The sequence below is a fragment of the Pelophylax lessonae genome, assembly GCF_965119305.1.
Source record: "Pelophylax lessonae genome assembly, chromosome: 1".
In the NCBI taxonomy this organism is placed as follows: Eukaryota; Metazoa; Chordata; class Amphibia; order Anura; family Ranidae; genus Pelophylax; species Pelophylax lessonae.
The window spans coordinates 234,313,830-234,326,856 of NC_138768.1; the positions used below are offsets into that span (position 1 = coordinate 234,313,830).

At 48.9% G+C, this 13,027-nt stretch overlaps 1 protein-coding gene across 1 annotated transcript in view; it reads right to left on the reverse strand.

Moving 5' to 3' along the window:
• Nucleotides 1–12,420, reverse strand: part of HIP1R (huntingtin interacting protein 1 related) — a 271,144-nt gene extending 258,724 nt beyond the window's left edge. Inside the window, exon 1 of the mRNA XM_082258417.1 lies at nt 12,158–12,420. Coding sequence (XP_082114543.1) covers nt 12,158–12,247 — 90 coding nt within the window. The 5' untranslated portion in view covers nt 12,248–12,420. The remainder of the gene's footprint in view (nt 1–12,157) is intronic.
• Nucleotides 12,421–13,027: the final 607 nt, after the last annotated feature.

Sequence of the window (13,027 nt, forward strand, 5' to 3'; positions counted from 1 at the left end):
TCAAAGCAGTTTTTAGCTTTGTAATGTGCATAAGGGTCCTTTCACACGGGCCGCTCCGTGTTTCCGCAAATCATCCCATCCGTTTGCGGATGATTTGCGGACATAATGTAAGTGAATGGCACTGCGGATGTCAGCGGAATACCATCCGCTGACATCCGATTTTCCTCCTTTCAGTTCTGTTCCGTTTTTACGAATGGAACAGAACCCCATTTTTTCTTCCGTGTAAAAAACGGAAAGGAAGGAAAATCGGATGTCAGCGGTGTCATCCGCAGACATCCGCAGTGCCATAGACATACATTATGTCCGCATATCATCCGCAAACGGATGGGATGATATGTGGGCACACGGAGCGGATGACAGAAATGTCATCCGCTCCGTGGAAAAAAAAAAAAAAGTCCCGCAGCGGACCTTTCACACTGAGCGGCCGTGTGAAAGAAGCCCAAGTGCCAGTTCACACTAGGGCGACCTGTGAGGGGACCTGGTCGCCTCACAGGTCGCCTCCCATAGGGAAGCTACGGACCCGTTCTAATAGGAGCGACACAAGTCGCTCCGACTTAGAAAAAGGGTCCGGAGCTTCTTTGGGGCGACCAGGAGGCGACCGCCATAGACTTCAATGTTATAAAGTCCGTGGCGGCCGCTCCGAGGTCGCGGCGCGCTGCTCGCACCGCAACCTCGGAGGTCGCCACCTAAAGTAGCGTCGCGGTAGTGTGAACCGGCGCTTAAGCTGAAAGACGCTGCATCAAAAAAAAAAAAAAATACTAAAAAGGCTACATTCTTTAGGATTTCAGTCCTGCACATGCAGAACACTTTTCCATACAATAAATTATATTCCAAGATTACACATAGCATCGCTAAGGTTCACACACATGCTGTGCAGGAAATGCAGCAATCCCTTCCCGCACCACATTGCAATCGCACTTTGCAAACCGCTGCAGGTGTCAATACAAAGTTAATGATATCGCAAATGCAATGAGGTTTCCCTGCGCTGAATTGCATGATACAAAACGACCATATGAATGGGTTGCAGTGCGTCTCCAAAACAGGTGCCTGCACTTCTTTGATGTGATGCAGTGCGATTTCCGCCCATTCAAAATGAATAGGCTCAAATCGCACCACACTGTATTGTATGTGAATTGCACAGGAATGCGGTTCTGTTCCTCTGCGTTTCACATGAAGGTTACAGTGTGAACTGGGTAGGCAGCAAATTTAGATCCTCTTGTAAACATTCAGGGCATACTGTAGAAAGGCATATCTGTTTCTCTATAAAAGTGACTGACGTATGGCTGCATATTTTACTACAATACTAAAATCAGAACTTTGCAGTGATTAATGCCATTTAAACCGGACACCGGAGAAAGGAAACTATTTGTGAGAGGAAGCTGATGCACAATAGTGAGCATTATATACCACATAACTGTGAGAGGATACGAGTGTGAACTGTGAATGAGGCATGGATCAGGTTTCTTCAGTTGTCACTAAGGGAGATCTAGGAGCTAATAATTACTGTATGATGCTATTCTGAAAACAAATGGCTTTAGCTGAGCTCCTAACAAAACAAAAAAACCCAGTGCTGTCAGGGGAGACACTGTGCACACCACATGACAACCTTTAGAGTTACAATTTGTTACATATTGACATTGTTTCATCTCTGGGCGTTCCATTTGACTAATAGTCATAAAACCATCTTTATATGGATCTCTAGGCTGAGTGCAAGCAACTGACTGATGTAAGATTTCCCCATGTGAGAAAATGAGGACATCACACAGGAGCAATGTGCGATAGATATCTGTGTGCTAAAGAAACCAGACCCAAACAGAGAACTACTAAACGATTCAAAGAGGTCACACAAAACTAGGCCTCAGGCACACACGGGGGAAATTAAAGCCTCGTACACACGCACCGATTGTTGGCCGTAAATATTCGGCCAACGTCCGATCGGCCGATTTTCGGCTTGTTAGTATGATGCTTCCGACAACCGACTGCGACTTTTCGGCCGAACAAAATCTGGTGTGCATGCTATAAAATTTTTGTTGGCCGTCAACAGAACGGCCAATTGTTCATCAGTCAGTACAGATTTCAGCAGACAAAAATCAGATGAGCAAGACTGGGCATGCTCAGAGAAGAAAAAACACACGGAAAGTAAACCATCACATGACATCACTTCTGAAGTTGGTTTTTGTTGGCCGAAAAAATGTGTGTGCAGTCTAGAGCACATTTCAACCAACACAACAACACTGTACAAAAGTCGGCCGATCGGTCGGCCAACAATCGGTGCGTGTGTACGGGGCTTTACTAAAACTGGTGCAGCTATGCATAGTAACCAATGAAATTCAAACTTCAGCTTGTTCAATGTAGTTTTGACAACAGGCCCTGTTTAAATTGGGGCAATAGGACATGTCAAACTGCATGCCAAGTCGCAGCCTACTGCCAGCAATAGCACTGTCTGAATCGGCGCGACACCAACTTTGCGACACCGATTTCTAAAAGTAGTTCTTGCACTACTTTTGGCGACTTCGGGGGAGATTTCAATAGACATCTCTGCATGAACCCGCACAGATGTCTTTCAAATCGCCCCTGAACTCGCAATGAAATGCGGCTCTGAGATGGTGTGAGGTCCTTTTACTGGCTAAAAAATAAATAAAACCAATGTCCATAAAAACAGTGTTTTTTAAGCCCTGTGTGCATGAGGCCTTAAAGCAGAGTTCCACCCAAAGTGTAACTTCCGCTGTAGGGTCTCCTGACCCCCTAACATGTCATTTTTTTTGGGGGGGGGGGGCGAGTACCTAGTTTTGACAAGTACCCGCTCCCCCTTCTGCTCGGGCCACCTAGGCGGCTTGAGCAGAAGTTCTCTTCACCCCCTCCCGTCATAGGTCCGAGAAGGTTGCCCGGCCATTCAGGATGCACAGCGTGATTCATGCATGCGCAGCGCGCAACCGGCTGTGAAGCCGCAAGTGATCACAGCCAGGTGCCCACACTAGTGATGCCGGCACCGGGGAGAGAACTGAGGGTTCGGCCGGCTGCATCATAGAATCGTGGGACAGGTGAGTGTGTGTTTACACTTTTAGTAGCTGCCGACTTAAACACAGAAACGGCTGAACTCCACTTTAAAGTGGCTTTAAACCTCAGACATGAATTATTATGAACAAAGCATATGTGCTTGTCTCAAACCAGAGCACCAAATGTAAATTATGCCTTCCTCTATATCAGGCATGTCCAACCTGCGGCCCAGAGCCCCAGGCAATGCGGCCCCCTGACAATTTTTTTTTTTTTTGATGGGGAAGAAGGAAGTCGGGTCGGGTAAACGGCCACAGCGGCTTCCAACTAACTGTAGGCAGAGACTGCCTCGGAAGGAATCATCCTCTAGTTGTGTTAAATTAGTGCTTGCGGGGGGGGGGGGGGGCAGCAGCGCGGGAAGGGCACGGCGGCGTTTTATTACTTATATACCTTAACTATAGTTTATATTTTATATGCGGCCCGAGAAAATTTCTCTACACTCAATGTGGCCCAGAGAGGCCAAAAGGTTGGACACCCATGCTCTATATGCATAAGTCGCTTCACACAAGTTTTCCTGACACCAAGAGAAAAAAAGGTGATTGGGAGGGAACATCAGTACACAGCCTGTGATTGACAATCAGCTCTGTTCCTGTGTGAAAAGGGGGGGGGGGGGTTCCTTTCCTCTAATCAGCTCCCTTCACTGGAGTGTAACTTCGACTACCTTTTGTCTGACAGCACAGACATCCTTTATAAATTCTGGACTTGGAACGGGTGAAGAGAAGACTGCAGATAAACAGGTACAAGGAGGTACATACCCCTACAGTTAAGCCCCGTACACACACGCAGATCGTCTTCATACAAACGTCTGCGGACGAAAGATCTGCCGATTGTATGCGTGTTAGTATGGTGCCTCCGACAGATGTCTGCACACAATCTGCGGACAAAAGTCTTTCTTGCAAACATGAAAATTTTTGTCTGCAGACACCAGAACGGACAATTGTTTGCCTGTCAGTACAGAAATCAGCCGACAGACCGCAGATTTGCAAGACTGGGCATGCTCAGAAAATAAAAAACACAGGGAAAGTTAACCATTACATGACATCACTTCTGCAGTCAGCTGAAGTCTGCAGACAAAATTCTTGTGCTGTCCTTGTGCTGTCTTTGCACTTTTCAACAGACACCGACATCCCGGGGAGAAAAGATGAACATTTGTATGACGACGATCTGCGTGTGTGTATGGGGCTTTAGGAGGATTTGTTTCATCTCTGTGTATCACACCTGAGGCCAGTCACTTCACTGGGTATGTCACAATTCTACCTGCCAATTTAAAATATATGACTCACCATTATGGAACAATGTTGTCCCTACAAAGGCATACACGGCAGTCAGATCAAAGAATGTAAATGTAAGTGGATGGGGTTACTTTTAATGCAAGCTAAAGGATCAGTCCTTGTATTTGATGTTCAGAAGGCCCAAAAATATAAGAAGTCCTTGGATGTTTAAATGCATATGCCATAAACCTCAAGCTACAATACCAGCAATTAGGGGACAGACTCTTTAGGCTCTTTACACTGGCGCATGGGCTGCAGCAATTGCCGATTTTCGTGCAGGCATTGAAATTGTGTGATTGGGCATATTGGAAATTTTTTTGAAAAAAGGAATGATTTTCTAATTAATGATGTGAGAATTGTGCAAGAAATATAAATCGAAAACAAAAATCGCACAAAAAATAAATAAATAAAAATTCCCAGAAAGATTCCCAGCCACGAATATTCTTTTCTGCAGCAACATGGGGTGAAACTGAAGGCTTGGTTGGTCAAATTTCTAAATCAATGCTGGCTGGCACCATCGGATCACAAAACGCACTAAATTTCTGTGTTTTTTTGTTTTTGTTTTTTTAAAGAAGATTAGTTTTAAATTTGACCCATGTATGGCCTGCATAAATTTGCACTATAAAAATAACGTGTATCAAATTGCCAGGGGTTTTTGTTTTTTTTAATTATTTTCACCGCTTTCATCCATTTTTGTGTCTCAGTTACGACATTACATGTGATTAGGATTGCGTTTACATGCAAGAACAGAAATCTGCTGCTCAGTTTTAGGTGGTTTTTATTGAGCAATTCTTAAAGGGTGTTCCCACTTATTATCCCACATTACCATACTGTTTAGGCATGTGCTTGCCTCAATATTCAGTAATTAGATGTGGTTTAGTAAACAATGCAAAGCTACTTCATGGATGCAACTGTATGTAAAACAGAGCAATGTCACAACACTATGACAAAGACAGCAAACAATGCTGCTCAGGGATAAATATGTCTGACAAGGAAAGAACAAATCCTTAAAATAATCTGTCACAATATTTTAGAATTTGAAGAGAATCTGTTGCATAGCTAAACATTTAGGTGAAAGACCTACGATGGCAGCAGACATTGTGACAGTGACACTACGACGGTGAATGAAATCTTACTAGCTCTACCAGCGCTGCTATACATGCAACAATAATAAATGATTTATCACACATTTTTTTCGAATGTGCTTGAACACATGTATTAAAAGACAGAGAAAGAAAAGGTTGATTTGGAAGAGCGCAAAGTGCGTGCTTGGCTTCTGCGGTTTCAGCCTACAGGTACAAGATAAGTCCTGTTGTATTCCAGCAGCATGACCTTCCCCTAGGGCCACTATTATATCTGAAAAGTAAAAGAGGCGGCAAGAGAGATTTCAATCCACCCTTCAAAGGCCTTTTGACATTTGAAGTTGATTTTTGCAATGAGCAGGCTCAGATTTAGGATCATACTAACAAACCCCACCACATATCCACCAACTTTTTGAGATGGAAACGAGGGACACTCATTAGCAAAAGTATGTAAGCATAGGACACACCCCCTGCCATGCCCCCTTAAAGGAGAATTGTATTAAAAAAAAGATTAAAGAGCTTTTCCTTTATATTGGCTTTATCTTTTACTATCCCTTTATACCAGCTTTTGAAATTTAGAAATTGGATGAAAGGTTTAGCACTGGGAAACAGGTTTCGAAAGATAAAAAGTGCATTACATATACAATTCTATAGATCAGACCAAAATGAGGGACAAAAGTGGAGGAAAGAGGGACAGTTGGGAGCTTTGCCATTATCTTTGTAAGGGCTCTTTCACACGGGCGATCCGATCAGATCCGCCTGTCAGTTTTTTAGGCGGATCTGATGGGATCCTCCATGCAGCTCTATGGGGCAGTGGATGTCAGCGGAGACACCTCCGCTGACACCCGCTGCCATCCGTATCCGATCCTGTCCGTGAAATCTGGACGGATGGAAACCCTATTTTTCCATCCGTTCAGGTATCGGATTGGATGAGAACGGACAGGCGGTCCGCTCTTATCCAATCCCCCATAGAGGGCAGCGGGGGCTGAGACACCTCCCTCTCCGCTCTGCAAGCGGAGACGGAGCTGTCATCCGCCGGCTCAGCGGGGATCGCGGATCAATTCGATTTTTACTCCAGGAGTAAATAATGAGTTTGGAAATTCTAGAGAAATGCTTAATGCAATACAATTTAACTAAACCCATTAGATTTTAGTCTACTAAAACACAACGAAAACAACAACAAAAACTCAGATGTCTAAAATACGACTAAAATTAAAATGGCATTTTTTGTCAAAAGACTAGGACTAAAACTAAATTAAATCAAAATGAACATGGTTTTATATAGCACAAAACTGTACACAGCACTTTTACATATATTGTATATTTACATCAGCTCCTGCCCCTAGGGAGCTTACAATTCCAACCTCACATGCATACACACACATATATACAAGGGCCAATTCATGCAGAGACCAATGCCTTTGGAGGAATACTTAGAGGAAACCCACACAACCATGCAAACTCCATGCAGTGAGTTCTGTCTTTGGGATTTAAACCAATGACCCTAGTGCTGTAAAGCTGATGTACCAACCACCAAAACACTGTGCTGCTCCAGTAAAATGAACATTCTTGTACTGCATGCTCCCAATAACTGAATCACTTGGTCTCTTGTTGTATGTGCATCCATGATCCAGTCCTGGACATACAGCCATTTACTGTGATGTGACAGGATTGATAAGACTAAGGCCCCTTTCACACGGTCCGCATTCCGTTGCAGACTGTGCTCTGCTCAGCAGGGATCGATCCACCAATCCCCGCTGAGCCGGCGGATGACAGCTCCGTCTCCGCACTGTGTGCGGAGAGGGAGGTGTCAGAGCCCCGCTGCTCTCTATGGGGAATCGGATGAGAGCGGACCGATCCTCAGGACGGATAGAAAATAGGTTTTCCTTCTGTCCGGATTTCACAGACAGGATCGGATGAGGGTAGGGCTGAATGGAGCATCCGATCAGATCCGCCTAAAAAACTGACAGGCGGATCTGATCGGAACCCCTGTGTGAAAGAGCCCTAAGGCCCCTTTCACACATATGGTCCGTTCAGTTACGTCAAAATGTATCAGTTTTCCATCCGTTTTTCGTCAGTTGTTATCCGTTGGTCATCCGATCCGTTTTTTTGACGGATGAAAAATAGGGCATTCGGCCGTTCAAAAAAACGGACATTGACGGAAGCGGATGAAAACGGATGTTAACTGATGATCATCCGTTTTTACATAGAGATACATTGATGTCCGTTTTTCATCCGTCAACAGATGGATGAAAAACGGACAAACAGACAGCATGTGTGAAAGGGGCCTAAAGTTCCCAGCAGGCAAAGCACATCAGCTGAGGTGGGCATGCGTAATATGAATGAGAGGAAGCTGTGCTCTAATGCATCTTGCAGTGCACTTAAAGGTGGGACATGTAAGCAAGGTGAACACAGGCGTATACACTTGTGGATTATGGGAACAGGTCCCCCCGGGTGACTCCACTGCTCCTATTAATGATCTGCTGTCAACAAGAAAAGGGGACAGCAGAAGAGGTGGCATGGATGCAGAGAACACTACTGACAGATTGCAGGAGTTATGAGTCTGATATTAAAAAACAGTATTTATATACACTTTAATGTAGACTCCATTTTAAGATTAAATCACAATTTTTTAGACTACAAACAGCAAAGCCTACAAATTTTCAAGGATCACATTTATTTCAAGCTAAAAAAAAAAAAAACAATGCTGTATATTTTGTTTAATACAAGACATATTATAGACACTATTATGAGTTCCTTCACACCCTATAAAATCAAATTCTTTCAACCGTTCTCCCATCTGTAGAGTGATGAACAGAGCCCTCCATAGTGCTCCGCTCCCCTGTCCTCCTCTGTCTGCCCTCCTGTACAGCCCAGAACAGAGAACTTTCTGTTATGTGGCTATCCTGCCTTAACCCCTTCTAACTAGTGTACAGTCAAGAACAGAGTCCAACTATCCTGCATTCCTTCCTCTACAGCCAAGCACAGAGCCCTCACTGATGTCTGCCTATCCAGCCTTCACCTGTATTCCCTCCCTCACAGTCCAATACGGATCTGGCTGTTACCTTCATTCTGTGCAGTCCCGCTCCAAGCTCTCCATAATGCCCAGTTATCCTCCTTTGACCTTCGTGCATTCCTTACCCTCCTGTACAACCCAGTACAAAACCCTCAATTGGGTCTCGCTATCCAGTCATCACAGAGTCCTCCATAGTCCCCAGCTATCCTGGCATTCCAGAGCCCTCCATGGTCCCTAGATATCATGCCATCACAGAGAATCTCCATGGTCCCCAGTTCTCCTACCATTACAGAGAACCTACATTGTCCCAAGCTATCCTGCCATCACTTGCCCACCATGGTCCCTGGCTATCCTGCCATCACTTGCCCACCATGGTCCCCGGCTATCCTGCCATCACTTGCCCTTTATAGTCCCTGGCTATCCTGCCATCACTTGCCCTTTATAGTCCCTGGCTATCCTGCCATCACTTGCCCTTTATAGTCCCTGGCTATCCTGCCATCACTTGCCCACCATGGTCCCTGGCTATCAAGCCATCACCTGCCCACTATGGTCCCCGGCGCGGCTATACTGTCATCATTTGCCCACCATGGTCCCTGGCTATCCTGCCATCACTTGCCCACCATGGTCCCTGGCTATCCTGCCATCACTTGCCCACCATGGTCGCCAGCTCCCCTGACATCACTTGCCCACCATGGTCCCTTGGCTATTCTACCATCACTTGCCCTCCATGGTCCCTGGCTATCCTGCCATCATTTGCCCTCCATGGTCCCTGGCTATCCTGTCATCACTTGCCCTCCATGGTCTTAGGCTATCCCGTTATCACATGCACTCCATGGTCCCCAGTTATCTTGCCATTACTTGCTCTCCATGGTCCCCAGCTATCACAGAAAACCTCAATGATCCCCAGCTATCCTGCCATCACTGAGAACCTCCATGGTCCCCAGCTATCCTGCCATCACTGAGAACCTCCATGGTCCCCAGCTATCCTGCCATCACTGAGAACCTCCATGGTCCCCAGCTATCCTGCCATCACTGAGAACCTCCATGGTCCCCAGCTATCCTGCCATCACTGAGAACCTCCATGGTCCCCAGCTATCCTGCCATCACTTGCCCTCTATGGTCCCCAGCTATCCTGCCATCACTGAGAACCTCCATGGTCCCCAGCTATCCTGCCATCACTGAGAACCTCCATGGTCCCCAGCTATCCTGCCATCACTGAGAACCTCCATGGTCCCCAGCTATCCTGCCATCACTTGCCCTCTATGGTCCCCAGCTATCCTGCCATCACTTGCCCTCTATGGTCCCCAGCTATCCTGCCATCATTTGCCCTCTATGGTCCCCAGCTATCCTGCCATCACTTGCCCTCTATGGTCCCCAGCTATCCTGCCATCACTTGCCCTCCATGGTGCCCAGCTGTCCTGCCCTCACTCGCTCTCCATGGTCCCCGGCTGTCCTGCCTTCACCCGCTCTCCATGGTCCCCGGCTGTCCAGCCATCACCTGCCCTCCATGGTGCCCAGCAATCATGCCCTCACGCGCTCTCCATGGTGCCCGGTCATCCTGCCCTCACCTGCTCTCCATGGTGCCCGGTCATCCTGCCCTCACCTGCTCTCCATGGTGCCCGGCTATCCTGCCCTCACCTGCTCTCCATGGTGCCCGGCTATCCTGCCATCAATGAGAACCTCCATAGTCCCCAGCTATCCTGCCATCACTGAGAACCTCCATGGTCCCCAGCTATCCTGCCATCACTGAGAACCTCCATGGTCCCCAGCTATCCTGCCATCACTGAGAACCTCCATGGTCCCCAGCTATCCTGCCATCACTGAGAACCTCCATGGTCCCCAGCTATCCTGCCATCACTGAGAACCTCCATGGTCCCCAGCTATCCTGCCATCACTGAGAACCTCTATGGTCCCCAGCTATCCTGCCATCACTTGCCCTCTATGGTCCCCAGCTATTCTGCCATCACTTGCCCTCTATGGTCCCCAGCTATCCTGCCATCATTTGCCCTCTATGGTCCCCAGCTATCCTGCCATCACTTGCCCTCCATGGTGCCCAGCTGTCCTGCCCTCACTCGCTCTCCATGGTCCCCGGCTGTCCTGCCCTCACCCGCTCTCCATGGTCCCCGGCTGTCCAGCCATCACTTGCCCTCCATGATGCCCAGCAATCATGCCCTCACGCGCTCTCCATGGTGCCCGGTCATCCTGCCCTCACCTGCTCTCCATGGTGCCCGGTCATCCTGCCCTCACCTGCTCTCCATGGTGCCCGGCTATCCTGCCCTCACCTGCTCTCCATGGTGCCCGGTCATCCTGCCCTCACCTGCTCTCCATGGTGCCCGGCTATCCTGCCCTCACCTGCTCTCCATGGTGCCCGGCTATCCTGCCCTCACCTGCTCTCCATGGTGCCCGGCTATCCTGCCCTCACCTGCTCTCCATGGTGCCCAGCTATCCTACCCTCACCCGCTCTCCATGGTGCTCGGTCATCCTGCCCTCACCTGCTCTTCATGGTGCCCGGCTGTCCTGCCCTCACCTGCTCTCAATGGTGCCCGGCAGGGCAGCCATCAGAAATTTTGAGGCCCCTTACACATTTTTAGGCCTGGGCCCCCCCCCTCCTGGCCTGGGCCCCCCCAGGCCTGACCACCAACATTCCCCAGGACCCGCCTACCATGTCGTCATCCTCCTTCTCCTGTTCCATGTCCTCCTGCATCCCATGTCCACCTCCTCCTGTCCCATGTCTTTCTGCATCCCATGTCCTCGTCCTCCTGCATCCCATGTCCTCGTCCTCCTGCATCCCATGTCCTCCTCCTCCTGTCCCATGTCTTTCTGCATCCCATGTCCTCGTCCTCCTGCATCCCATGTCCTCGTCCTCCTGCATCCCATGTCCTCCTCCTCCTGTCCCATGTCTTTCTGCATCCCATGTCCTCGTCCTCCTGCATCCCATGTCCTCCTGCATCCCAGGAACATAAAGGTAAACAGTTCTAGTAAATGCCGCTCCTCCTGTCCAGGAGTGAACAGCTGGAGAACAGGGGAGGGTTGGGCCTACAGCTCTTTGTGAGGGCTAGTGAGGGGCAGGACCCCCTCACATAGTGCCAGTCTGCGGAGAATGGCGGAGCTTGCAATTTAATGGTATTGCAAGGACAGGTGGCAACCCTATCGTGTTTGGGGCCCCTCGGGACGCCTGGGCCCCCTACATGTGTATGGGCTGTACCCCCCTGATGGCAGCCCTGGTGCCCGGTCATCCTGCCCTCACTTGCTCTCCATGGTGCCCGGTCATCCTGCCCTCACCTGCTCTCCATGGTGCCCAGCTATCCTGCCCTCACCTGCTCTCCATGGTGCCCGGCTATCCTGCCCTCACCTGCTCTCCATGGTGCCCGGCTATCCTGCCCTCACCTGCTCTCCATGGTGCCCGGCTATCCTGCCCTCACCTGCTCTCCATGGTGCCTGGCTATCCTGCCCTCACCCGCTCTCCATGGTGCCCGGCTATCCTGCCCTCACCTGCTCTCCATGGTGCCCGGCTATCCTGCCCTCACCTGCTCTCCATGGTGCCCGGCTATCCTGCCCTCACCTGCTCTCCATGGTGCCCTGCTCTCATCTGCTCTCCATGGTGCCCTATCCTGCCCTCACCTGCTCTCAGGCTGTCCTCCCTCTCCCTGCACGCACCCCGGCGCAGAGAAGACAGCGCTGATGTGTGACGTCTCGCTCTGGACACACACCTGTCACCTCCATGTCACTCTCACCTGGTTCCTGTCAAACTGCTCCCTCTCCGCCTCCAAGCCTCCGCTGCGTCGGCTCAGCACCCGGGACGGAACGTTCTTGATGCTATTCATGGTGTAGTCCTGGCACACTCAGCCTGGAGCGGCCTCTCTCAGATCACCTGCACAGCGCCGCACACTTCTCCTCTCTCCCCCCGCAATGCACCGCGATCTACCTGGCAGCCAGCCGCTCCCGCAGAATTCTGGGTAATGTCTCACAGCGAAAGGAGCAGCAAGGGGGGCGGGGACCGGCGAGCGTCCACAGGACGAGATTCGACGTCACGACGCAGCGGGGGTGACTGGTGTCACCTGGATAAATATTGACAGAGAGCGGAGCCGTGCTCTGCGGGTGTCACTGTGCTGGGGACAGGGCGAGTGTGGCTCATTCTCTGTATGTGTTATACGGGTTACCTGCAATAAATGGTACTACAGATACACTATGTTACCAAAAGTATTGGGACACCTGGCTTTACACACACATCAACTTTAATGGCATCCCAGTCTTATGCTGGCCATACACTAGCCGAAAAATCGTTTGAAAATCTGTCACTTGGTTCCGTTCTTTCGTTTTTCGTCCAATTAATGGGCACAAATAGTAAGTTGGTTTTAACTTTTTACAGTTTAAAAATCGAAGGAAGGGTTTAGAAAATTCTGGCGAAGGAACGATAAATTGAAAGGTTAATGTGTTTCTCCTCTGAACTGTTTGCACTAAGCATATGTGACAAAATCAACAAAAACTCATTCATGTCCAATGAACGATTTATCGATTGAAATTCAGTCATTACATGATGGCACGATCGTTTGCTCTCACAGGCCGAGTGTTCATTTTTCGAAAATTAGTTCGAACGATTTTTC